The sequence below is a fragment of the Mus caroli genome, chromosome 9, assembly GCF_900094665.2.
Source record: "Mus caroli chromosome 9, CAROLI_EIJ_v1.1, whole genome shotgun sequence".
Classification (NCBI taxonomy): domain Eukaryota; kingdom Metazoa; phylum Chordata; class Mammalia; order Rodentia; family Muridae; genus Mus; species Mus caroli.
The window spans coordinates 97,427,119-97,450,600 of NC_034578.1; the positions used below are offsets into that span (position 1 = coordinate 97,427,119).

The window sequence follows — 23,482 nt, forward strand, 5'->3', positions numbered from 1 at the left end:
ACATCATCTTGCCAGATTCTCCTCCAGCAAGTGTCTTTCCACCAATCCAAATTCCCCTTTACATCTCTGTTCACTAACTTCTGCGGCAGCGGTTCTCAACCTGTGGGTCACAGTCCCTTTGGGGGGGTCCCATACCAGATATTCTACATCTCAGATATTTACATTACAGTTCATAGCAGTAGCAAATTTACAGCTATGAGGTAGCAACAAAAATAATTTTACAGTTGGGAGGTCATTACAACATGAGGCACTGTATGAAAGGGTCACAGCATCCACAAGGTTGAGAACTACTGATCTAGGGTCAGAGATGAAATAGGAGCAGGTGACTGAATGCAACAGGAGGTTTTGTTTTCAATAACTAAATCTGCCATGCTTTGACTAGTTAGGGAAGATGAGACTGCTGCTTTCCTGTCTCTTTTTGCCTCTACATCACATTAAAAAGGAGGGTCTGGAAGACAAGAGCCACTAACTCCTTTGTAGTATTTCCTGGAGAAACCAAGGAAGGTGGTGTCTCCAGGCACTGGAGAACAGAGCCGGACACCTGCTGCAGATATTCTGTCAATTCCAGTCCAGGAAGCCCTCAGAGTTCCGAAGCTGTCTACGCTCTATGGAGGGTAATGTGTCTGCATTCACAACTGAGCACATTTGGGCCTCCTGACTCTTAGAATGGGACCCAGAGGTGGGAACTCATAAACCACCAATCTGGAATTGTCGAAGAATTGCATCTGGGATTAGACATAGATCTGCACCCAAGACCAGGCACACTGAGCCTCTGAGCCTCTGCACCATGCAAAGAGAATAAGGTCTACAGACAGACTCAGAGGGAGAACAAGCCACATCTTCAAGCTTTAAGCTTTATTACTGAAGAAAGACACTTGTCCTTCCTTCCTGGACTAGCAGCTGTCTCCTTGAGTCAAGGTGAGCTACTAGATTAAGCTTTCCAGTATAGACCCAGAGGAAACCTTCCATAGCCATTCCTCTCACCTCCACCTGTCTGCCCCTCCCTGCCAGCCAGATTCTTCCTTCTCCAGAGCTTTACTGCCCTTGGTGTTCTGGGCTTTCCTCTAGCTGCATGACCCTTTAATCATGATCTTCCAGTAGCAATGGCTTCATAAATGCACAGATGAAACTCAGTGCATGAGAGTGTGAGCTTAGAGAACCCAGGTGTGAGTGTGTGTGTGTGTGTGTGTGTGTGTGTGTGTATTGGGGTTGGGGTTGCAGGTGCTGGGGTAAATGTCAGGGGTTGCATTAAAAGAGAATAGCTAGGCACAGGGGAGAAGGGCATTTAGAAATGGCTCATACACATAAAACAGCCTAAGAAATAACCAGAGCCTACTCTAAGAGATCTAGCCACCTAGCCACCTAGCCATAATAAACGAAGCTGGAGAACAATAACTTCAGCCACGCTCACTAGTATTAGCAATGACTCTATGGATGAAGACTTGGTGTATTTTTTTTACAGAGCCTAGAAAGCAGAGACACCTTCCCCTGTGGCTATATAAATGATGGAGTCCCCCTTCCCATGAACATTTTAGAAACACATCTTTGTAGATCAAGTTGCCTGGCAGAGCCACCCATCCAATGAAGGACAGCCAAGTGTCAGTCTGAAGTTAGCCAAAAGAACATTGGCAGCCTACCCAGGATGCCTGGGGATCCTCTGTGTCCCACCTGAGGGTTGGCACACCTTGAGAAAGAGAATTCTTGGCTGAGTCGTCCTGGGGCACTCTTAGAAATCTCTAGACTTCAAACCAAGATTGCATGTTTTGAACTTGATCCTATGTACCTGTGTGGTCCCAAGTCTTCTGTTGGTCTAATGTGACCATCTATACATGTTTTATTCAAAAGGTTCAGGAACCAGATCTGAAATGGACACCTAGTAGCTTATCACAGCAAGGAGCTACCTGGAGCAGATGAGGCAGCAATGCCAGAAGCCCAAGATAGACGAGGGAAGCCGAGCACGGGATTTGAGGCAATTCTGAGGCACAAGGGTAGTAAACATCGTCCAAGAGTCAGATACCAAAGTCTGACTTCAAGAGCTGGCCCTGGGGAGTCCTGATGTCATAGGGTGGCTGCTCCTTGCAATGCCTGCCCTGTACACATCCTGACTGCCAAAGGTTTGATTTTATATAAACCTTCAGGTGTATCTTGATCTTGTCTACAGTATGACCTTTTTGCAGCCCAAGCTTGTCCCCTCCACATTAGAACAGGCATTCCTTCACAGCATGATGGCAGCTGTGAACACTGCATTGCTTTCTGTCTCAGGTGACCTTAGAGAAGAAACGCAGACCAGTCCATGTGAAGTTTAGTCTTGGGAGCCATTGTTACTAACAAAAGAACAAGCCCAGTAAACACAAACCCATGCTTCAGGGTATACATGTGTGTGGTATCTGCACACTGCTGAGTGTTCAGGACAAAAAAAAATGGCTTAGGACATAAGAGGCAGATTGTGGTGTGGTGTGGTGTGGCTTACAGGGGTCAGCCCAGAGTGCTAGAACAGATTTCTTGGGCCATGTGTGGAATTCAAAAGGAGTGGTTTAGAAACAGTGTCTTTTGTAAGTACCAGCTTCTGAAAGCAGGGAGGTGGCCCACCTCTCCCCTCCTGGAAACTGTTTTAGACCGAGGTGGTGAAATCCTTCAGAGGAAAGAGCCATAATTCTGATATAGAATTATATGTATTTTGGTGAGGGAAATTTGATATACAAAAATATTTATACCTATGCTTAAAAGAGGCAGGGTTAAGATAATGAGTAAGAAAACTTTTCAAGGTACTGTTTGAAAGAAACCACTTGGGAGATAGCCCAGCACTTCAGCCTTCTGGGCTCTGTTATCTCCTTAATTCCCTGCATTCGTGTTCTATAGCTTATCTGTGAATTTGGTTAACACATTCCCCAGCCGCTCAATTGGATAAGATAAGGCAGAAGATGTTAATAGAGAACCCTCCATCTTTCCCCACTGAGAGCGATTTCAGGATTCATTGACTTGCTAAACCCTGTCTTCCCCTGTCTAAAATATGGCTTATCAGTGCAGAAGGTAATCTCCCACCAGGGGTCCAGTGACTGCCCACAAAGGGCATGCAGTGGACAGCCTGTGGTCTCCAGGGACTTGCAGAGAGAGGGACCACTTGTGTACCGAGGACTTGTCAGACATTTGCTGTTCTGTTTGACCCTCAGTATCTGGCTCTAAGGACCCAGGTCAGAGGGTGGGTGTGTTTTCTACTTACCTCGGCCTGTGCTGTAATGTTGAAGCTTATCACTGTACACAGCCTCTTTGCTGTAAGCTCGTTTCCTGCAGACACAGAGAATAGGGACTGTCTTAGCAGGGTCATATCAAGGGCTCATGCCCAGACATAGAACTCACCCTGGGTGTCCTCTGGGACTGGAAACTAGGAGACCCCCCACTTGAAGATTTCATCTCTGCCTTGCCTTATACTCTGCTTAACCAACATACATTCCCTTGGGCAGAGGATTTAACTCTCAAATCAAGGACTTAGAGGTACCAAAAAAGGCTGTGGGCATCTGGCAAGAGGGCAGTGGTGATGAGGACCCCCATCTGGAGCAGTGAACGGCAGAACTGCTCAGTGAGAACCAGCAACAGGGCTTTGCCCGTGATATCTGGGCTAACCACCCAAGGCAGCAGCAAACAGTATTAAAAATTCACAAGGCCTCAGGCCAGTCAGTGTGCAGAGCTCAGCTTCCCCTGCCTTTTCCTTGCCCCCTCTTCTGCCTGCCTGCCTTTTGCCTGCTGCCCAGGGCCTGAGCTCTCTAAACAGAAGACTGCCTGTGCACAGCTGAGATGCTCCAGTGGGTCAAATGCAATTTTGTAACTGTCACTCTGAAAAGTCCTTGTGCATGAGGGGCTAAAAGTCCTGGCTGAAATGAGGATGGCGGATGGACGCTGCTTACTTATAGTCTTGCCCAGTTCCCACAGCCAGGTTTTATCCTAGGCACAGAGAAAAATCAATAATCTTGAGATTTCTAGGTTGCTGGCTACAGGACTTGTCCAGGCTGCCCAGTTTGGGAAGGGCCAGCGTGGGATAACAGTGCATGGAGAGGGGCTTCCTGGACTCAGGGAGAGCAGAGTAGAGGACCTACCTGCTGCAGACAATAGAGATGGCCACCAGAGACACAACAAATACGACTCCAGCTGCTGCCGAGCCAGCAATCAGGGGTAGCTGCTCTCTCAGCTCTGACTTGTAATCATCTAGGTGAAAAAGAAGAGGATTAGAATCTTCCCACGTGCCCCATGCACAAGCTAGACTCAATGCACGACACTGAGGACACCAGATATATGCATCCGTGTGGACCCCAGCTTCCAGTGCTTCAGAGTGGGGAACAGTCACAGAAACAAAACATCAGGCACAACTCTGGGAGCTCATGGATGGTGACTATTGTCTCCCTGGAGACGGTGACTCTGAACCTTCACTGTCCCCCAGCTCTGAAGGTTTCCCCAAGTCCTGTCTGCCGTGTTAAGAGTAAGTCCAATGGAGGGGAAATGAAAGCCGTTGCTGAAACAGCTTAAGCTGTTGAAATGCAGCTTGTCAACAGACTCATTGAGCAGATTTTTACAGTTTATCTGTAGTCAGCCAGCTCTGCAGCAGGAGCTGTGGAGGATGAAGAGATGCCAGAAAAATCGCCAAGCATTTCGAGATCCCACTTGACAAGTAAAGGACTGAGGTTTGTGCCAAGTGTTAAAACCATGCTGCATTACGGGTAGGGTGAAACACCCAAGGGTCACAGAGGTGGACAGAGATGCCACAATCTCTGGTGTTGCTGGTGTACCATTTGTGATCTTGGAGGAATTATTTCACCCCTATGATTCTCAGCTCTCTTTTCTGTTGATAAAAGGTCAAACCCATGCGAATCTCTCACAGTCTTTCACCTACATCACGGATGCACCCAAATTCTCCTTCTTTTGCTTGAATGTACACCCAGCACACAGCTCAGCTTGTTATCCCTTTTTAGGTAGCGGTGGGTTCATCCTTGGATGGCACTAAGAATCCATTCTCCACAGCTTCATAGCCAGACATACAGAAGGCCAAAGTGTTCATATCTTATTATGATTACAGTTCTCAGATGTTGCACACAAAAACATAACCTGCACTTCAGATAAATAATGAATGGACATGTGCACCAAATATTGTATATGAGGTATTTATCCTTCAACATCATTTATCTGGAATTCAAATTTACCTGGCAACCCCAATGTCACAGATCACCACAATAAAGGTCCCCCTATAAATTGTACCAGGATCTCCTGAGCACAGCTATTTAGTGCCACTATCTCTGAACCCCTCCTCAAATCTACTGGTGAAGATCAGGGTGTCTGTATGCTTCCCCAATACTTCAACAAGGCCTTATGCTCCCCAGTATTTGTGAACCATTTTTCATCTATCTGGGAAAACAAAACAAACAAGCAACTTCTAGAGACAAGGTTATTGGCTCTTACTGTATGTGTGTGTGCACGTGCACACGCATGGGAGTTGAGGCCAGAAGACAACTTTGGATATCATTTCTCAGGACCCATTCTCATTTTGGTGTGTGTGTGTGTGCGTGTATGAGTGTGTTGTATAAGTTTATGGAGGTCAAAGGTCAGCACCTGGTATCTTCCACAATCATTTCTCCATTTGGTTAAAGACACAATTCATCACACAATGTAGAAGTCAGTGATCCAGATGGACTGGCTGTCTATCAAGCTCTGAGATCTGCCTGTCTTGTCTCCCTAACCCTGGGATCTCAGACACACACTGCTCTAACGGGCTTATTGCTAGAAATCTGAACTCAGGTCCCCACATATGGACAGCGAAGACCATCACTGGCAGTAACAACTTCATCTTTGGAGATAAGATCTCTCCCTGAGACCCAGGACTCACTAATTAGGCTAAATTGGCTAGCCACCCAGCCTTGGGAATCCACCTATCTCGACTTCCCCAGCATTGGGATTCAAACCTATGCCATCATGAACAACTCTTTTGTTTGTTTCTTTGTTTTTGTTTAACATAGGTTATGATGCTGGCACTTGGCCCGTCATGACTGTGTTGCCAGCACATCACAACTCAGCAATCTCCTCAGACTGCTGTTGCCTCTTAAAAGTCCCCATTCTATAGACTATAAAAGGCAACTAAATAGACTTAAGGTGGAAATTTGGTTTCCCTCAGCTGACAGTTTTGTTTGTTAATCTTCATATGTGTATACCTGTGTGTGTCCAAGTATGGTTTTATGCATTGTGAGTGCAGGTGTCTGTGGAAATCAGAAAGGAGACTGGATGCCCTGGAACTGGAGTTAGAGTGATTGCAAGTCCATTCTGAAGTGATTCCTGGGAAATGATCTTGGGAAGAGCAGTGTTCTTAACGCAGAGCCATCTCTCCAGCTCCAGCAGGAAGTGGTGTATGTTTGATTGTCTATTTGTTTTTAAATGTATTTAGAAAGGAAAATTGGCAGGAAACTACAAATGAAGAGTCTTTGACAAAGTCTTCACAAACCAAGTCTTCACAGAACATAGAATCCAAAAGTGATGATGATGATGATGATATAAAAGACTAAGTCATTGGTTAACACACTTGTCTAGGTATAGCCAGGGCTCCACGTGGGTGCCACCTGCCCAAGGTAGCCACTCCCCTACAAGGATCCCACACTTTCTCCTGCCTCGATGGCCCTGCCCATGATCAACCTTCCAACTCACTCTCTGCTGCAGACCAGCCTGCGGCTTCAGTGAGCATCATCCCCAATAAACAAGCCTCGTCGTTAAGATAAATTCTCTCAAATTTGGCCACTTACCAGAACTCTCGTACATCTCCCCTCTCCTGGGCCTGCAAAACTTAACTGCCAAATGTAAAAAGAATGGCCTTCTTGGGGGAAATTCGTTACTTCTTGATTTGTCTAGCGGAATTGCCAAGAGACTAGTGCTCAGAGCATTTGGAGTTTGGGGCTTTTAATCCTGTGTACCTCCTGATGCCAAAGTGCCTATAAATCTAGATGGTAAGTGAGGTGCAAAACGGGGGAGCTGAGTCCTTAAGGGAGAAGCAGATGGCTTGCATGCTTCCCGTCCCAGCAGTGTTATTAATCTCAATGAACGGGCTCACCTTTCTGTCCCATCTCAACAGGCCCGAAACATGAGAGAAAATTCACCTGGCATAAACGCAACATAGGCTCCACTCTGCTCTCCTAGGGACCAGACAGCTCATGCAAAGCATCCAGCTGTGTCGCTTCAAAGTGGGGGGTGAGAGTCAGAGCTGGGAGTGGGGGGGTACCATCTAGGGTAACTGTTACTCCCCTTAATCTCTCCTCACACTAGAACACCCAGCCCTGGCTTCTCATCATTTTTTTCCACAAGAAATTTCTAGATAAAATTGGAATATTAAATATTTCTAATTAGTGTAGAAATTGTTTTAAACTATGTATGTATATATACACACACATATAATATATATATATCTTATCAAGCATCCAGCCTAAGATGGTCCGCCTAAAATAGCATGCTTTGTGGAGAAAGGCATTTCGAATATATGTTAACTAGCAAAGCAAACATGAAGGGCTTTCAATTGATGGGTTGTGGAATAGGCTCACACTTGGAAAGGTCTATGAAAACCACTCATGAGTGAGCCGATACAGTCAGGCAGAGAGACACTGGAATGCACAAACTCTGGTAAATCGCTGGCTGGGGAAAGAGGTGTGGAAGGTGAGACAGCCCTGTCCCTGTACAAGGCTGAGGCTGTCGGGACATTAGATCCTCTAAACTAGTGATGGAGGTGTTGCCTGAGGACTTGGAAACAAAGTTAAAAGAGGAGACAAGTTCCCGAATAAAATAAAACAAAAGTATTTAGGGGTATTCCTGTAATCGTTCATGTAAACTGTCAACTTAGAAGGATCTAGAATGTCCCAAGAGACAAACCTCTATGCATGTCTACGGGGGAGTTTCTATCTTGGGTTAATCGAGATGGGAAGACACACAGTAATAAGTGGCACCAGTCCAAGGGGTGGGGTCCTGGATTGGATAAAAAGGAGAAAAGGGCTGGGTACCACCCATACATCTCTGTGTTTCCTGACTCTGGGAACTGTGAGCAGCGCCCTCAGATTCCTGCCTCTATGACTTCCCACCATGAGTCCCTCAAACTGTGAGCCAAATGAACTCTTTGTTCTTTCTGTTGCTTCTCTCAGGTATGTCGTATCTTGTCACAGTGAGAAAAGTTATTTAGAAGGATGGATTTTTTGGTACTGACCCCCCACCACCACCACCACCAAATATCTGAGCAGGTTCCAGATGAAGGTACTGCAGTATTCTGAGATCCTGGCTGGATACATGGCCAGAATGTTGTCTCCTCTGTCTTTGGTTGTTTTTCTCCTATAGGTGGGTAAGCTCAGATCCAGAGCCCAAGCACAGAGGTGCAAGGTGGGTGAGGAGGGGAGAGCACAGGCCCCTGGACCTTCTTATGGAGACCAGGAGGCACCTGTAGGCATATGGGGACCTCACCATTGCACTATTGCACAGATGCAGATCCACACAGTGTGTACAGCCATGTGGGGTACCCTTCCAAGGCAAATCCAGTCAGATGTTGGGAGATAGATAGATAGATAGATAGATATAGATAGATAGATAGATAGATAGATAGATAAGGTTAACAGATGGATGGATGGATGGGTGGATGGATGGATGGATGGATGGATGGATGGATGGATGGATGGATAGACAGATGGATGGACAGGCAGACAGATGGGTAAGATTAATTGAGGGCTAGACAGACAGACAGACAGACAAGATTTCAGAGGGTTGGCATACATCAGAAGAGTCCACATGGCTCTACTGCGAGGCAAGTCCTTCTGAAGGAATACCACTAGTCTAGTGAGCCCTGGGTATATTTGAAGTTTCTACAGGTTGGTTTTCTCTCACTATTGCCTATTCTGTGTCTGTGTCATTTTCACCCAAAACACTTATTACCCACCCACCCCCCACCCACCCACCCACCCACACACACACACACACACACACACACATCTGCCTTACCATCTGTCAGAGTCTGGAAACACATCTTGCCACTGAACTTGCCATAGCCAGCCACGGTTCGAGCTCGCACCTGGACCACGTATACCATGCCAGGCCGTAGCCCATCGATACGTGCTGTGTTGGTCTGGCTCCTGGCCATGGAAGAGTTGAACTCATTGTGCTCCTAAAGAAGAGAGAAGAAAAAAAGAAAAGAGCCATCAGCCAGCTCCCGAGCACTGTAACGCCAGGCAGCTCTGTGAAGGCACTCAGTCCCATCTGTTCTTTGATAGAAGTTGTCTTTCTCTGAATGAGGATGGTCAGCCTGGGCCAAGTGAATGAAGAGCCAGATTTGGGCCACAGGGAGGCGGCACTTTGAAAAAAGATCCTGAGGAAACAGTTGAGCTCTCAGAGCCTGACTGGGAATCCATAGACATTCTCTGCCTGTTCACCAGCCCTCCTCAGAGCTCAGAGGTAAAATATCAGCTGCCGTCAGCTTCCCAAACCTCGTCCCATCGCTGACCTCAACAGAATCAAGCTTTGCACTGGGATGCATCTCCAGGGGCTGCTTCTCTGCCTCTGTTTGCCTCTGCTGAGGTACAGGGCATTCTCTTCCTGCTGAGATCTGCTGGCCATGCATGCTGCATAATTACTGTTCTAGAGGACCTTTGAAGTTCCTCCAAGCGCTCAGTAAAGGTCTTTGCCTCCATTCTGCTGGAGCGGCTGAGGTCACTCCAGACTGCCTCTCACATTCTGTCTGCCTTCTTTTGCCTTTATCTGGGCATCAATGTTCCAACTCCGCACCATCAACTCCTGGGACAGCATGTCTCTTCCCCGTCCGACTCTAGAAACGAATCCACTTTTCTGTCTCTCTCTAATACCTGCCACCACCTTCTGGTCTAGTCTCATCTGTCTGCCCCCATCTCTGATGTGCACAGACTTGCTTGTATTAATGTTTTTTCCACTGTGGCTCTTCTCACCATGACAACTTCTAAAACACCACTTCATCTTCTTGCTGCTGATCATTAGATTGGGGACTAGACTTTTTTAGTTGCCCATCACTTTATAATGTTTTCCATCCATCTGATGCTTGTCCACTGTCAACGTTCTTGTCTTAAATGGCCCCTGCTTTAACTGCCATCAGATGGGCACCAAACTTCTTAAGTTAGACCACCATGTCCCTCATCACAAAATCAGTTCTAATCTCTCTCTCATTCCCTTGGTAGTCTCACTGTTCCTCTGGGAACCACATCCAAGACACCCGCATTTGTTCAAGGCTATTCCCCCAGTCTGAAGGGATCCTGCTTCCTCCAGGTTATTTAAGCTCACAACCCCCAGAGCCTCCTCCCTAGGGAGTCCTATTTCACTTCCCCAGCACATAGGCTCTTTATTGCTGTCCTTGATGTTTACGGCTCATGCCTAGCACCCTATACATCAGCCTGGTCTCTGTTTCCATCTGAACATATCTTTTCGCTGCAAGGATTCTGAGCTACCTCCCAGTGTACTGGAACAAAAGCTTAGAGTCTGGGCCTTTGCTCTCTGTGCAGCGTGAATCCTGAAGCAAGATGACTTCATTGAAAACAAAGAGGCTGGGTCACTAAGAAGCGATTAATCCCCAAACTCCTGTACAGATCTGGAAAACTGGTGAGTTCCAGGCACAATAGTTCAAGAGGCAAGGAAACAAATGAGAGAAAGTGCATGAGGAGATTCTACAACCCACACGCTCTGCCAAATCCCAGGGGGGAAATGTGAAAAAGCAAACTGAAACACAAAAGAAGACATTCCGGCTTTCCTAAAATATGTAATACTCAGCTGGGTTCCCTCATCTAGTAAGTCAATCAGTATGTATACATATATATGTGTGTATATGTATACATAGGTGTGTGTATGTGTGTGTGTATACATATGTGTGTGTGTGTGTGTGTGTGTGTGAGTTTATGCGATATATGTGGTATGTATACATGGGTGTGTGACATAGGCTCTAGGTCCAAAGCGTGACTGGTCTCTTTTTTTCCTGGAGAGACAACACCTTATGGAATGAATTGGAAAACACACAGATAACAGAGGTGTCGCTCGTGTGGTGTGGCAGAGAGAAGCCAGTCATGGGAGAGGGCTGTGGGGATGTGTCCCAGGGAAACAAGCCCACATTTGGGGAGAGATCCTGTCCACACTGCATTGATAACCAGAGACCAAGAACAGAATAAAACTGTCCAAATGAAGGCCAAGAGAGGATGAGGATCATAGAACATGTGCTGGATAGTTTGGCATCCAATTGACAAAAGCTAGAATTGTCTGAGAGGACGGAGCCTACATTAAGAAAATGCCTCCATAAATTGGGCCTTTAGGCAGACCTGTAGACCTTTTCTTAATTAGTGACTGATGGGTAGTGCCATCCCTGGGCTGGTGGTTCTAGGTTCTATAAGAAAGCAGACTGCTCAAGCCATGGGGAGCAAGCCAGTAAGCAGGATCCCTCCATGGCCTCTGCATTAGCTCCTGCCTCCAGGTTCCTGCCTTATTGGAGATCATGCCCCAACTTCCCTTCCTGATGACCAGTGATATGGAAGTGTAACTCTCTCATCCACAGCTAGCTTTTTGGTCCTATTATATCATTGCAGCAATAGAAACCCTAATGAGGAGACGAGGGATGTAGTGAAGTGTAGGTGGCACACTGGTAGTAATGAAAAGATTTGTCATAAGAAGTTGTGGGTTCAAGGCTAGCTCCAACTGACAAGTTACAAAAGGCCCCAATGGAGGGGTTATCCACTGAGCCCTGGGGAAGTTGTGTGGAAAGAGACTTCTTGCTGTCCACTGCATCTACTTGGACAGCAGTAGAGAGGGTTTCCCCAGAGTTCTCTCCACCTCAGTGAGGGACTGAGCAGATGGAAGACCATTCCTTGTAGAAGGGATTCCTTCTGGAGCTTGCTAATTACGATTTTGACACACTGAAGACATGGGATCAGAAACTATGTGCACCGCCTCATCGTGTTGCAAATGAGAAGAGAACAGAATGCAGACAGCTGCCTGACTTCCCCAGGTTGTCTGGAATCAGATGGAATCACGCACTGCTTGAGGTAGGTGAAACACTGTTCAGGCAGCTCTTACTGGGGTAAAAGAGAAAAAAGTGTTTTGATATATTGGCATTTGGATGGTGAGGACCAAACGTTAGCCCATAATCACTTTGCAGTCCACGTACTCTTGAAGCGGTTCAGTGATTAAAATGGGCATCGGTTCTTGTTCTTTGCCAAGTCATTAATCAACTCCAGACAAATGAGTGGGAGCGATGAGCAAGGCTGCTTATGACTGCTTTGATTTTAAGTATGTGAAGACGGAGGACAGGGCTACAGAGGCTGGTGGTTGTGTCTCCATGATCTCTCCACCCCCAGCATCCCAACCCCCTCATTGCCTGGGCTCGCCACAACTCAGTGCTAAGGGGCTGAGCAAGCACCCTGCTTACCATCAGATGAGCACACACGGTATCACTAAGGTCTGGAAGTGTTTCTCCGAGATCTCGAAATCTGAAGAGTAGAAATCCTCCCCAATCTACACCAACTGGCCCTAGCTTAGACAGTTATTATGAAGTGCTGGAGAGATGTAAACATTTCATCATTGAGACAGCTGAGGGCAGATGTGGCCGCTCCTCCCATGGTTTGCCTACATGTGCGGACACCAGGAGTGAAGCGTGCTACAAGACAGTAAACAAGAGAGAATGATGGATGGGAATATATTGAGATGGGGATGGAGATGAACGTGGCAAAGGCTCTGGGAGCGTCCTTAGTTCTCTGGTCTGAGCTCTCTATTAATGAGCTGTTGGGGGAAAGGCAAAACCTTACTGATTCTATCCACAAAACTGACATTGAAAAGTGTCCCCAGCACAGACTGAGAGCCTTATTGGGCAGGAGACCCACAGGGGAGCTGCCAGAGGTTGCAAGACTACCACTAATGGGCCAGCCACTTGCCTTATAAATAAAGTGCTATTACACACAGCCACACCCATCTCCTGATATCCTGCCTGTAGTTCTAATGACTCTTGGTTCTAATGAAGCGAATCGGGACTTCCATGGGGAGAGGAGGTGGTACAAGACGAGGGGAGTGGGGGATTTAGTTCCTTTGGACTGAATTCAAGACATCTACTGGGCTGGATTCCATTTATGTTGGTAAAGCAGACATGAAGATCTTTCATTTTGCTTATGCGTCTTTGAATTTAATATTAAAACCCAGTATCTTATTTCAGGAGTTGCTCTGCTACAGAGACCCTGAGCAGAGATGGTGATTTCATACAGTTCCAGAAATTTCCAGCTTTGAAACATAATAAAAATGTCTGTAATTTGGTTCTGTGACTCCCTATATGCGACCTGTGTGGTCAGGGCTGTCCTTTTTTTTTTTTTTTTTTAGCCTTTATGTGATTTAGTTCCATCATCTATAACTGATTATAAGTGGCTTATGAGTGTATTTCTTTCAAGGATCAGAACTAATATATCTGTGTGTATTTGGAACATAATAGGCACTCAATATATGATGAATTACCATTTTGGTTATTATTTCAAAATGCTCTCGTGGCTAATGTCTTTTTCTTTAGTCAGATTGGAAGTGGTCAAGGAAATATAATGGATTTCACAGGGGAGCACTTTGTAAGCTACAGAGAGGTCTACTCTCATATGCTCAGGAGTGGCCAGTGACCAGGCAAAGAATCCTGTCTTCCCAAGAAAAGCATCCCATCTTCTCCAGGAAGGACAATAATATGCTCCACTGAGGTGTGCAAGCTGCCTCGGGCATTGAGTGCTATGTGTACGTGTGTGTTCATAATTAGTATGAATTAATGGGAAGCAAGGGGGTGGCCTAAAAGGGGAGACTAATGTCCTTCATAGCCCAAGATGCTAAGGTTAATTATCATGCTGCAAAGCAGGAGGTTTGGATGGCAATGCAAAGACAGTGGCAGAGGTTGAGCTGAGTTGGGGAGCAGGCAGCCAAGGCACATGGCATGAGCCACATGACTGTGGTGCCAGGTTATGTCAAACACATGACCTCATCACAGCTGCCCACTGACGTGACTGCCTTGGCCACTGTAGGTGAGGCAGAGGCAGAGCAGATGGTACCAAGACACTCAGCCCCTTGCCAACACTGCCACCTGCTGCAGGGTAAAAGAGCTGTCCTCACATGATTGACCTACACAAGTATTTTTGTTTATTATTATTATTTTTATTATTATTTGTCCGAAGCAATTCTATTAATACTGGAGTATGGAAGGAAGCTTAAATCTTATTAAGTAAGTCCAGACACCAAATTGGCATACTTTATGAAAATTCTTGCTCCCAGATATAATTCAACAGTGCTCCAAGGTCCCAGTGTGGTAAAAGGGATTGAGTAGACCCTATTGAATGACTCGGTACATTGCCCAGTACACTGCTAACTGTAACTTGGTGGGACATATATGTCAACTTTGGTACAAGGTGAGATCAATGGCTCCAAACAGCTTGGCAGATCGACCCTTAACCTTATTAACATCCCAAATTATTTTTTATACAAATAGATCCCTAACTTAGCTGTGAAGTGGGCATAATGGTGGTCTGGTAAGTTTTATGTCAACTTGACACAAGGTAGAGCCATCTGAAAGAAGGGGTCCTCAATTGAGCAAATGCCTCCCATAAGATCCAGCTGTAGGGCATTTTCTGAATTAGTGATTGATGGGGAAGGACCCAGATTATTGTGGGTGGTGCCATCCCTGGGCTGGTGGTCCTGGATTCTATAAGAAAGCAGACTGAGCAGGACACGAGGAGCAAGCCAGTAAGCAGCATTTCTCCATGGCCTCTGCATCAGCTTCTGCTTCGAGGTTTCAGCCCTGCTTGAGTTCCTGGCCTGACTTCCTCCAGGGGTGGATTATGGTGTGGAAGTGTAAGCCAAATAAACCCTTTCCTTCCCAACTTGCTTTTGATCACGGTGTTTCGTGTTTCAGCGGTGATAACCCTAACTAACTAAGGGTTAAAATCACCCCCAATCTGTTGAGTTCTCTCCATCAACTGTCTACAGAGGCCAGGATCCTCTAGACAGACTGGGATGTTACCTTATTCTCCTTAACGGCAGGCACTGTCATAATGCCGAGGGGTCGCACCTCCCCCCGGGCAAGACTGATGACCTGTCTGCACCTCTCCTTTCAGGAATGTAAAACTGCTACCATTTCGCCAATGTGCAAGCTGTGCGCTACAATGATTAAGTCACAGGACCACAGCAGCTTGGCCGGGCGCTGGAAATGGGGGCTTTGTTTCTAATGCACTGCTGCTTGGCCATTTCTCTGGCCTCTCTGCGGGGCTGTGATCTTTATGATTCTCTCCAGCCCATACACATCAGCAGAGGTACCTTTGCCCAGGTAAAGGATTTTACATTGTGTACATCCAGCAACCCACATAAGCATCTTTAACCCATCCCCTCTCCTAATTCTAAATTAGGAATTATCTTCTGGCCGAGGTCACAGGATTTTTATTCCATGCAGAGACTTGGCTTTCTCACAGGCGTTTTAGCCACAGAGCTGTACTTCCTCTCTTCCTCCACTCCAATGTCCATTACCCACCAAGATCTCCTCCTCAGCTGATGATGCCCACATCACTCTAGGGTGTCTCTCTAAAATTCATCCACATTCTATTCAACTTAGACATCCTGTTAGCTCTACCTGCAGTGTGCACCGTAGATACAGGAGCCAGCTAATTTCAACGGCTCGTAGTTGATGCTCCAATTCAAGTATCTATCTTCCTGACAGGTGATTATGGATCAAGCAGGACTATTTACAGCCTGAATGATGTTCAGAATATAAGTCCCATCCTGTCTCTCTTCTGCTCTTAGACCTGCGGTGGCTTCCTGCCTCACTCAGTAGTAAAGCTTGATGCATTACAGCTCAACCCACAGACTTCCCCTGGTTATGAGCTTTCTCACACTGGTACTATTCCCCTGCTGCCCGCCCCAATCCAGGTGTTCTCATCTGCTTCCTGCTCCTGTGCAGGAGCGACTGCAGCTGCAACGGCTTAGCAGGATCTACCGTTGTCTCCTCTCTGAGATAACTGCTTCATAACTTTACTTGGTTCAGATATAAAGAGATCTCTTCTCCAAGTGGCTGACTATGACCATTTTCTTTAAGTCTGTGACTTAGCCCTGCCTGGCTTTTATGAATCCGTTTATCTCTTCTGTTTTTGTTTTCTTTTAATTTGTAAGAGTTTATTCTTTTTTTTTTGTGCCTCTCTGTGTGTGTATATATGATGGGGAGGTGTTTACGTGCCACTACACATGTGTGGGGGTCAGAGAACACACTTGTGTCAGTTGGCTCTTTCTTCTGACCTTTATTTGGTTTTGAGATTTCAAAGGTCATCAGGTTTGCTCACAAAACACCGTTGCCTTCTGAGGGTCTTGCCGGCTCCTCTATATTTTTATGCTACTATTTTAAACATTCTAATCATTTCCATAATCTGTATGTTCATTGTTCCGTCTGTCTCCCTCTTTGGGAAAGCAAGAGTCCCGATGGCCGAACTCTTTCGTTCACTAATACATCCTAGAACAGAACCTACCAAACAGTAGAGTGATCAAACTCTTCAACAATCTCTTCAACAAATAAGCAAATGCATCTGGCGCTTCTCCAAACAGAGTGTCGGAAGCACACTGCTCTTTAAAGAATTTTGCGAATGCTGCAGTTTGCCATTGTGGAGGATGCCCCGTTTCCCTGGATGATGATCTGGTCTGGGACCCAACTCCACAGGGCATTGTGTCTCTTTTCTTGGCAACACATGCCCTGTGTAGCCCTCAGCAGCAGCAGGAGCAGCGGACTCCTCAGGAAATGCAACCCACAGGTTTCTATTTCAATTCTTTTTCTTTTTTAAATCTCACTCTCAGAAACATCCAATTTCATGATCCTTAACCTCCACATTAGTGTCATGATGCATGCATATATTTATAAATAAATAAGCTTGAGTTGGAGGCCCGGGATCAACAACTTTGAGAACCACTCATCTGTAAGACTCCAAAATCCTCTGGGGGCTCAGGGGGCACCAGGGGGTTTTACTGCATCCTCCCTGAGACAGCACTTGCATGCATGGCTGTAGGAGGCAGAGTGGTTTGAACAGGCCAGGCCAGAGATCTGTCTAGACTGTCAGATGATACGTCTAAAGGTTCTATCCCAAGTTGATGCAGGAAGGGCAGTCTTGGCTTTCTGGAGTCCCTGGCCTCCAGCATCCAATTCTTTTTCCCTATTGGCTTCCTCCAGCCTGTCTCCCTGTGCCCTCCACTGGCCACACTCACTGAACAGTGCTGGCCTGGCCTTAGATGAGGTCAAAGCTGGCTCACCTTCTCATAGTACCGGATCTCATAGTCCAGGATTATGCCATTGGGCTGCTCCGGCTGAGGCCATGACAAGGTGATGCTCCTCATGGTGGCACTGACCTGGTGCATGATGGGAACAGTGGAGGGGGCTGTGGAGAGAGGAAGAGACAGGCCAGCTGAAGGGATGGTCAATACAGGAGAAGTGCCATCTTTCAGAGATAAACAAGGAGAGACTTCTGTGCTTTCTCACTAGCTGAACTGGATCTGCACAACTAACTCCCTGTGACAGAGGAGACAGAGGGTGATCATTTAGCAGAGGAAAGCACATGTGGGCAGGGCTGGGATAGATGTGGTACAAAAGAAAAAAATGTATAGCAGGGCTGATGAGATGGTACAGCAGGTAGAGGTGCTTGCTCTGAACACCTGGGATTCTGAGTTCAATCCCTGAAACTGGCATAAAAGTGGAATAAGGGAAATGGCCCCACGGACTTGAACTTTGGTCGTCACATGTGTCCTGTGGCATACACGACACACACACACACACACACACACACACACACACACTTTAAAAAAACTCATTCCAAAATCACAAAGAACTGGAAAAACAGTAGGAAGAGACAGATGCTGCAGTAATGGGTTGATGGTTTAAGCTACAGCAGAGCCAAGAACCTGGGGTAAGAGAATATGGAGAGTAGAACTGATCAGTGCGAAGTAACCATGCAATAGAGAGGAACGTTCCAGCAAATACTTCATCCTGGTACTGTGTGTATGGTTTTAATATACTTCAAAAAGCAAGGAGGCAGCATCCCTCATGAAGACAAGAACACAGAGCCATAACAGAGGCTCCGTCAGAAACCTCCAAATGAGAACATTTGCAATGAGGAACTCATAAGCACAAACGAAGAAACGACACACCAAGCAAACGTTTGGAAACACGATAATAACTCCAAGATCAGCAAAGACGATTATGAAATTTCTGTTTGGAAATAATATTTATTTTCCAATTCAACATTTTTTTTTCACACCGTGTGTAAGTAAAATGAAAACAGTCTGAAAATAATAAATGAGGGCTGTCTTCCTGAGGGAAGAGGCGAGTAATGGATGGAACTCAGTCAGCGCCCGGCTCAGGGGCTGCTTTCTTTAGTCCTGGCGCTTGTGTAGTGATGAAGGTCATTTCCTCACTCGAACTCCACTTTACAAGGGTTTCTCTGGGGACCATGGCTGAGTGACATTTACTATCCTCAATTTAAGTTAATAGATTCCCTCCAAGACCCAGAATTACAGAATCACTGCTTGCAGGTCATGCAAGGGGGAAGGCATGGACTTGCATACAGTCCATTGGAATGGGGCACCTACTATCATAGGCCTGTGCCGGGGAAGGGAAGAATGCAAGTATGCATTCTACAGATGCTCCCAGTTTTCTCACAAGAGTGAGAAGGATGGGAAATGATACCACAACACCTTAGCATCAGTGTAATCCTGGACTTTGGAGGTCAGTATGCACAAATACTACTAGAGACCATGTGTTGGCCATGGCGGTGCATCTCTCAGAGCTCCTACTCCTAGGGATGTAACTGACTAAGGGCCTCAGATGCTATACCGCTGTATTCACACAGAGGCTTGCTTCCTTCTGGACTCTGACTGATCACTGAATAGCCAGCCCCTCCTTGCAAAACATGGGTTCCTCCAATAGGAACTTCAAATCAAAGATTCAACAATGATCTCCCCAAAGTTTCATGATAATAATACAACTATGTAAAATTCTTCCAACCCAGTTCTTTTTCCTTCCTTCCTTCCTTCCTTCCTTCCTTCCTTCCTTCCTTCCTTCCTTCCTTCCTTCCTTCCTTCTCACTTTCCCTGGGATGGGATGACCACTGTGATCTGGCTCCTGCTACAATGTTCCTACCAAATACTTGCTGCCAAGTTCCTGTTTCATGGGGGACATCTTGCCCTGTGCTTTTGTAGCCCTCACTTCTTATGAATCTTCTGTATCCATATCTCAAAATTGTCTTCTTCTCAGTCTTACCTCTCCCAACTAAAGTAATCTAGAACATTTCTTGTTGCACAGAAAAAAAGCCAAAGGAACAAGTCATATTGTGTTTGAGTTTTCCTTGCTATAAAGAATGGCCAGTTGCTACCTATTTCTGCCATAGCAGGACACGCTGCTACCTACAGTGCCTTTAGCAATTGGGCCCATGTTGACCCAATCTCTGTAGGTATGAGCTAGAGGTGCCAGTCCAATTCTCCTCCACTGTTTGTACTACAAGTTAAATTAAAACCTAGTATCTCCCATGTTTTGTGTATTCTATTAAAGAAACTATTAGTCTTTCAATCAAAAGCATGCCTTTGTTGTTCAATCCTGAAGTTAGAGTCACATGTAACATCTAGACTTCCCTGAGGTATGTTCTTTCTCACCATGTCTGTAGAGTTGTATTTCTGCTGTGGAGAATCTCAATCCCTCTTATGGTCTGCATATGAAGTATATGTGAGGCTGTGATTATGTACATCATGTACAGCCCATAAGAGGGAGTTAGATGCTGGAGAATCTCAATCCCTCTTATGGTCTGCATATGAAGTATATGTGAGGCTGTGATTATGTACATCATGTACAGCCCATAAGAGGGAGTTAGATGCTGGAGAATCTCAATCCCTCTTTGCTTTTATGATGTCAAATTTGATCTACTAAACTAATAAGTTAAAAGAACAGTTTATCTTCATTCAACTGTCTAATGCATTTTTTCTCTCTTACCTTAGTATTATAGCCCAGCTTTGTTAATTAATTAAACAGGTATTGCGCATGTGCCCTGGAGTTGCTCTTCTAGGTTCTCAAGAGCAAAGTCAAGTTTCTTGCCCTCATGGAACCTATTCTCTACTGGAGGGATTCGGAGTCCAGAGAGGATAAACAAATAACAGGATATAGAAAAGATATTAAGCCCAATGGGGAAAATTAAGTAGGGAAAGCAGAAGTAGACACCAGTGTAGGAGGTACATGGCTGTGGTAAGCAAAGGCTTCCCTGAGTTGCAGGAACAAGAGAAGAGAACAAGCTAGAGAACAGCAGGAGCAGCATTTGAGAAGAAACAGCTGGAGCAAAGGATCTGACTTGGAAGAATCATTGTCAAGGTGGAGGGATTTGGGCTTCTACTCCAGGTGAGCAAGGGAGTGAAAGGGCAGATGACAACCAAAGGACACTCTGACCTATGTGCTGACAATGTCATCTTATGTGCTGCAAATGGAAGATAGGGGCCAGCAAAAGCAGAAGGTTCTATCCTAAAGTCACTCTTGTGAGGTCAGGCTTCAACAACAGAGTGGTCAGAGCCTACACAGAAGCAGTCTCCAACGTAATGATGTTTTGACCTTACTTCTTCAACTCTACTGTGTTAAAAAAAATAAGTGATTCGTATTCAGCAGCAGCAATGAGCCACATTATAAACATACAGAGACTCTAGCCCATTATCCACAGTTATTATATCACCAGTGTGTGTGTGTGTGTGTGTGTGTGTGTGTGTGTGTGTGTGTGTGTGCGTGTCTATGTCTCTGTGTGTGTACATGTGTGATGTCTGGTTTGGGGCACAGCTGTTTTTATTAAGTTATATGAGATGTTTGATATATTTTTATAAACTAGGCTCTAATTACATAATCCTTCCCAACTATAGACTACTGTTGTGAGCACATTTAAGTTAGTTTGGCCTAAACTTGCCATTAGGTGCACTGAGTGCCATGGTGTAGTTATTTCCTCCCAATAAGATCATTCCCTTCTGGAGAGAAGAGGAAGAATCATAAGACTCAGGAAGCTCATAAAACTTAGAGGCCTCAGGGTGCTCAGAAAATGACAAGATTCACAGGGCCCTTTCCCAAGTTTATACAAGCAATAACAATTTCTGGAGAGAGATGAGACTCTCTGGTAGAGCTGCCTATGGATTGTACAGGGAACATCAGAGATGGTAGCTTGCCTCAGCAATTGTCACGGATGTTGGGACAGGCTTCTAAGTGATGTGGCTGGCTTTGGGTTACCCATGCTCCCATTAGTAACCCTAGTGGAGTCACTGCTGCAGTAAACTAGACTTGAGTATAATTACTCCTCTGGTCTGTTATGAGTAGCTGATCTAGGGTGATTAGAGAGTTGTCTCTCCTGGAAAAAATCATGCACAATGTAATTTTGATTTACTGTCTTTCCAGCTCTGTGACAGTGTCCAGGGGATGTAGCCCCTCACAAATGAAGGAATGCTGCCATTGGGAATGTCTCCATTGATGTGGGATTTAGAAGAAAAAGAATTCAAAATGACTTCAAGGTTTTTGTTTGGAACATCCAAAGGGCAAGGCTGCCATTAAATGAGATGAGAGACATCAACAGTAGCCATCCGGGAAGGGAGACCAGATGTTCCACTTTGAAGGCTACTCTTCAGGTGTCTACGATGTCCTATGTAGACAGAGGATACAGAGACATGTGTGTAAAGTTGGAGCTATTAGCAAGTCAATAAATCAGAAAGGCATGGAACTGACAGATCATGAAGATACCTAGTGGAGTGCATGTTTTAAGATGTTGGAAATGAGGAGAAAACAGCAAATGGCCCCTAGAAGGCAAGGGGAATGGAGTGGGAGCCTGAAGGGGGTGATGACCTGGAAACCAAGTGGAAGGAAGCACTCAGGGGACCAAATATGTTAAATCCAACTGCTAAGGTGGACAAAATGGAACTGGAAACTGGGCCCCCGATTTAGCCACAGCTTTAGTGGTTAGACATTTGCATGATTCATGTTGGCCTTGCTCAGGACCCTGCATGCTTTGGAGGGAAGTCAAGGTAGTTCAAAAAAGTGACACAGTCTTTCAGAGTTGCCTCATATTTGGGGGTCCCAGGGTGACCCAAGATGGGGATGATGGAAGGGCTCTTGATAACAGTGCTCTCCTTCAGCATCTTGTCACTCAGACCACCCTTGAAGGCAATGTGGAAGCACAGTCTACATGATATTGATTTGGAAATGCCACAGGTTTTCAGGTTCCCTCTGTCTCAAGAGATAAAATGTCATCTGTTAATACTGGAAGACCCAGAGCTGGGAATGTAGGTCAGCTGCTAGAGTCCTCACTGAACATGCACCGAACTCTGGGGTCAATCCCTTGTACCGCAGAAAAATAAGCATGACAGTGCACATCTGTAATGGCCATTTTGGGATGTCAGAGGTACAAGGGTCAAAAGTTAAAGGTCATCCTTGGTTACATAGTGAGGTAGAGACCTGCCTACACTGTATGAGACTGTGTCTCAACAAAAGTGATAACAAATTCAACAAGTAAACAAAGAAACAAAAAGGGACTCCAAGCTGGCCAGTTAGAGGCACACAGAAAAAGCCATCTTCTCTGGGGGATAGAATCAAAGGCAGAAGAGCAGCTACTTCTTGACATTTTGGGGGGCAGGGGGAGTCACAAAAAGCACTAAAGTTTATCTGTAAGTGGACTTCAGAAAAATTCAGTGACTTGGAGAGCAGAACAGAGGATAAGAAAGAATGTCCCAGCACCAAGGTTGATAGCTTTATGCAGGGGACTGAGGGGATGAAAAACTTCCCAGCACTGAGGCTGGTAGCTGTGCAGGTGACAGAGTCATCGGTGAAAGGATGATGAGGAAGCTGAGGAGACACAGTCTCACAGACCTGCAACCAAGCAGAGGTCCAGCAGAGTAGGCAGGGCAACCAAGACCCATACAGAAGAAAGGCACACAGGGAGCTTTCTTGGCTCCACAGTGTGTAGTTGTTGAAAAGTCATTTTGATAAGGTCTTGCCTGGGCTTACAGCTGGGAGAATCTTTCATTTTCCCATGTCTGGGAACAAAGCCATGAGCTGATACAAGTGCTGGCCAGAGAGCCAGTCTGGAAGCCACAGAAAAGACTCTGCCCAAACATTTGAAGAGTCAGGCATGATGCCTCACATTTGAAGTCCCAACTCTCAAGAGACTGAAGCAGGAGGATTGCTGTAAGTTCTAGGGCGGCCTGGGCCTATATAGTGTACTTCAGGTCAGCAGATCTGTGCAGTGGAACCTTCAGAAAACTAAATAATAGTAATAATTAAATTAAACAACAATAACAATAGTAATAATGAGAAAAGTAAGAGCTACATTGAATGGAAAGCTACACCAGGCTGAGACCAAAAAAAAAAAAAAAAAAAAAAAAGGGAGGCAGGGTAAAGGGGGGGGAGGGAGGACAAAGGCATTTGCCAGTTTGGATCATCAGT

At 45.7% G+C, this 23,482-nt stretch overlaps 1 protein-coding gene across 1 annotated transcript in view; it reads right to left on the reverse strand.

Annotated features, from left to right (window-relative positions):
* The window catches only part of Ephb1 (EPH receptor B1), a 431,927-nt gene that overhangs the window by 70,886 nt on the left and 337,559 nt on the right, over nucleotides 1-23,482 (reverse strand). Inside the window, exons 6-9 of the mRNA XM_021171331.2 lie at nucleotides 17,293-17,417; nucleotides 8,998-9,160; nucleotides 4,092-4,200; nucleotides 3,221-3,285 (exon numbers count right to left, since the gene is read on the reverse strand). Coding sequence (XP_021026990.1) covers nucleotides 3,221-3,285; nucleotides 4,092-4,200; nucleotides 8,998-9,160; nucleotides 17,293-17,417 — 462 coding nt within the window. The remainder of the gene's footprint in view (nucleotides 1-3,220; nucleotides 3,286-4,091; nucleotides 4,201-8,997; nucleotides 9,161-17,292; nucleotides 17,418-23,482) is intronic.